Source organism: Trypanosoma equiperdum (genome assembly GCF_001457755.1).
Source record: "Trypanosoma equiperdum strain OVI genome assembly, contig: ctg_249, whole genome shotgun sequence".
In the NCBI taxonomy this organism is placed as follows: Eukaryota; Euglenozoa; class Kinetoplastea; order Trypanosomatida; family Trypanosomatidae; genus Trypanosoma; species Trypanosoma equiperdum.
Genome location: NW_027124142.1, coordinates 16,181 through 20,313, shown reverse-complemented (window position 1 = coordinate 20,313; position 4,133 = coordinate 16,181). Strand labels below are relative to the sequence as shown.

The 4,133-nt window shown below is 50.4% G+C and overlaps 1 protein-coding gene across 1 annotated transcript; it reads right to left on the bottom strand.

The window, feature by feature from the left end:
• Positions 1–1,102: 1,102 nt before the first annotated feature.
• Positions 1,103–3,934, bottom strand: TEOVI_000086200 (uncharacterized protein; the record flags this gene model as incomplete). The annotated part of the gene is made up of 1 exon (XM_067224184.1): positions 1,103–3,934. The coding sequence occupies one exon, from the start codon at positions 3,932–3,934 to the stop codon at positions 1,103–1,105; it is 2,832 nt and encodes a 943-aa protein (XP_067080285.1).
• Positions 3,935–4,133: the final 199 nt, after the last annotated feature.

The window sequence follows — 4,133 nt, the reverse complement described above, 5'->3', positions numbered from 1 at the left end:
GCAGTACATTGCGTAACCGAAGACAACAAGGAGATACCGTGCGTTCGTGAAAATGTGAAAAGTGGCCTTATGTATCGGGAGGTATTCGTTGTCGCGTTTCTGGCGCATGTTGTATCGTTTGGGGAGGAATACGATAAGTAGCAAAATCGGAATGGCGACGATCGCAAGGGAGAGAAAGGTTACACGCCAGCCCTCCAGACCCCCTACGGAACCATACGCACCCATCACACCACCGGCAGCCATACCAACCGCTGTCCCGACGGGGATCATAGAGTAGAACGTGCCTATCCACGATGTCCGTGACTCGGGTGGTGCAATGGCATCAATCACCGTCACTGTGAAACCAACAAAGGCGGCCTCTCCCACCCCATCAAAGATTCTGCAGGCGAGAAGGAACTCATACGAGCGTGCCAGGCCGGTTCCAACTAAAGCAGCAGCCCATGCAATGATGCCTACGGCGATGATCCACTTGGATTGTACGACACCTCCGAGCCCAGCGAACAGGGGACAGGCGACCATGAAGCCAATCATGAAGCCTGAGAAAAGCAAGCCGGCCTTCGTATCCGTCAGAACATTCGATGACCCCGCGATGGTCGGATCACCCTTAATGACGACTAAACAACCGGCAATGGCTCCGCGGTCGTAATACGTGACGAAGTTGAGAAGCGTGAAGATGGAAAGAACAATGCGAGGTGTCATGAGCCGCCCCCACCGTGATACAGGTTCCTCGGCAGTAGGATCAACCTCCTCAGGTGTAGTTTGCACTTCTTCATGTTCGTTCGTTTCGTGGGGATCGTTCCTTTGCGTTTTATCTTCGGAAGCCATCATTCACTACTGTAGTCGAAAAAAGAGGCGGGGTATGGGAAGCTTTGTCCGCTGCTTAGCGGTAAGCGTAGCAATGGATTGAAACAAATGAGAGGGCGAGGTGGGTGTTGTGTGAAAGGCGTGGCGCTTTGTTTTCACTTTCTGTTAATAAGCGGTTTGCACAAATGAATCTAAGTGTATTGTTGATCAACAACTAAAGGAAATAAATAAGTCACGAACGAATAACATCAAGGGAAGCTCCCATGAACTTGAAAGAATTATCTGTCAGTTGGGCAGGTCAGCAGCCTGTGATCCCTCTCAGCGCATGTAGGGCAGAGACAACACGGTGTGTTGGAGGGAGAATGTCAACCAGAGCCCAGGCAGCACGCGCCCACTCACCCTGCTTTTCTGTATTGTTGATGTGAAGATAGAAGACGGAATTGTTCCACGCCTCGACCGTAAAATATTCCAAAAGGAGTAGGGCGAAAGCGGAGGAGTTATTGGCGGTTACGCCCCTTTCCCCAACCGCACCGTAGCGCCCAAGAAAGGTGCCGACGGTAATACCCATCACGGGAAGAGAAAGGAAACTCATGAGGTGCTGCACTACGCACATTTGCTCTTTTCTGTCGGATCCCAAAGTAAAGGCTTTGTACAGGCAAGAGAGGTTCTTTGTAAGGGTTTCAGCAACCGCTTCCTCTTCACCTGCCCGAACCTCAGTGGAAGCCGCAACTCTTTCCATTAAGTCGAGCGAGGCTTTCGCAAACAGCCCCATGGCGAATTCTCGTAAATAGGAACATTCTGTTGTGACACGGGATGCCTCGAACGTGGCGGCCTCTGCCAGCGCCTCGTAAACATTATACGGCACAGGGATAGTGGAAAGCTCCCTCACTATCTCATCCATTTCCTGCGGTGTTTCGATCGATGGGCCACGCAAATGCCACTCAGACTTACTCAGCAAAAATGTCACACGACATTCCGCGGTATAAGTTGTTGAGATAAGATCCCTACACGCGTTAAGGTGTTTCTCAAGATCCGCCAAGTCAATCAGTGGATTACCTGTTGAAAACAACCGAAACTCGTCCTCCAACATGCACAAGATGGCAGCCAACAACGGTGACTGTGTGCCCGCTTCCCTAGGCGACGGATCTTGCTCTGCAATGCAAGCGGCTGCTCGAAATAAGGCAATACTTGTGGCGCTAGCTTCGAGTGTGAACTCTGAACCTAGTAAAAGGAAAGCTTGCGTCCACCACATTACTTCGTCATGTGTTAGTTTCAGCGTGGCAGAGCCCTCCGAGAGAATGTTTTGAATCCGCTGCGTGAGTTTGTACAAGTCGTCATCAGAGTGCGCGCAACTTCTATTGATAGCCGTGGTGACATACACCCGTAGAACCTCAAGTTCTGTCCTGACATCTGCGAAGGGTACTGGCGAGAGGAGAGCTTGCAAGGCGGCCAACGAGGCAACGTTGAGGCAGTTCCGCTTTAGGCAGCAGTTGATAGCAGTGCACAAGGCTGGGATTACCAACTCCGAGGGTTCACATGCCACCAGTTGGTGTATTTCCTCTTTCATGCATGTCTCGCTTCCTTCCATCACAAATATTTTGAATAACAACGCGTGGGCGAAGACACAACGTGGTTTTCGCTCTGTGTACCTAAGCAGAATGTCCTTTGGTTTTGCCAGCATGTTCACTTGCTGTCCTTGCTCCACAGACTCCACATATTTTGTGCATAGGTGAAGCTGCAGAGCATTGATCTCAGAGTCGCTTGCACAATCTGCAAGGCGGATCGCTGCCTCAAGACTTTCCACTGCCTCTCCGTGGCTAAATTCTGCGTTGTCGCTAAGTTCCCAGAGCCATTTAAAGCAATAGCGTCGATATTTCGGATCCTCGAAGTCCAAACACTCATTTCGCATTATTTGCAGGGCGGAACGACAAGACTCGGTATCTTTACTGTGAAGGAGGAGCTGAACAAGTCGAAACGTGACACCCTCGGCAGCCGAAGTGCCCTTGGTCCTGTTCTGTAGTAACTGCATGCTTTCGACTGAACCGCTTTCCATTGTTGTGAACAGCTTCTGAAAGTCAAAACAGACAGCCACCGCGTCATCGACGGTGACGTCGAGTCTCTGGACATATTCGCGGAGTTGAACAGACGCCTCCTTTTCCATACCTGCTGCTGCGGTAGCTTTTAGACGCAATAAAGCGGATGTATTGGATTGCAGTGCGGAGTCTGCCTCCACCGCCCAACGAACCGCTTCTGACGCGTTCCCTTCCCGGAGCCACGATAACGCCATCTGCTCTAGCGTTGCCCCACGAAGCATTGGCAGGCGGCAGGGTGCGTCACTTCCTCCATTCTCTTTGAGGTAATTTTGAACGTTAATCGAAGACATAAGCATGTCGCGTATGAAACACTCATTTGGAGGCTCCACCTCAGCACTGCCTACCGTGAAAACGAAGTGGAAGAATGTCTCGAGCAAAGTGCGGTGAAGCGTGTTGTCTCGCAACAGCATTTGCGCAAGCCTTTCACATGACTGTGACGACTCAAACAGGTGCCCGAGGTTCCACATCACCTCCATCTTTGTGTATTCAAATTCCCAACTCAAATTACGGTGTTTGAGGTGTGGCAACCGTTGTACTACTCCGGGTGGTATGTGGGGAACGATGGTTTCAACAGCGGCAAGAAGTGCCTTAGAACCCTCTGGCATATGATTCAGAGAGAGGTCACGCGACGTCTTCAGACACATTAGTATGCATTGCTCTGCTTCCCTTGGATGGTGAGTAAAGTAACTGTGTCGAACACTCTCCTCCGAGTACACAAAATTACCAAGAAGGAACGACCTAGTCGCAAACTCACGCAACGCTACCTTCAGTCTTCGCTCATGCTCTCTACTGTGGTCCGTGCACCGCATTGTGACGTTCCAACATGCGCTTCCGAGAAGTCGCAGTTCTTCCAGCACCTTCACTGGGAGCGGAGAATCACTGCTTTGATTTGCGGCTGCCCCCTCAACCGCACTTGTGGCGATTTTAATATCTGATAGCATATCCTCACAATTGGCGAGGTCCTCACCTTTCCCATGGGTGGTGAATCGATGAAGCACACCATCGAGTTTGGAGCACAACTGCTTTGTGTCTATCATCTGCGCAACACGAAATGTGCTTCTCCCGCACCTTCCCTTTTTGAGGTGCAAAGTGTCCCGACACGATAATAATAACAAAAAAACACAGTACGTATAGCAACCAAGGAAGAGAAAAAGAAGAGGAAGAACAAATGTATCTCCATCTTTGCACCTCACAATGTTGGGATGAACCACCGAATTAAATAGTGCATATAACAAA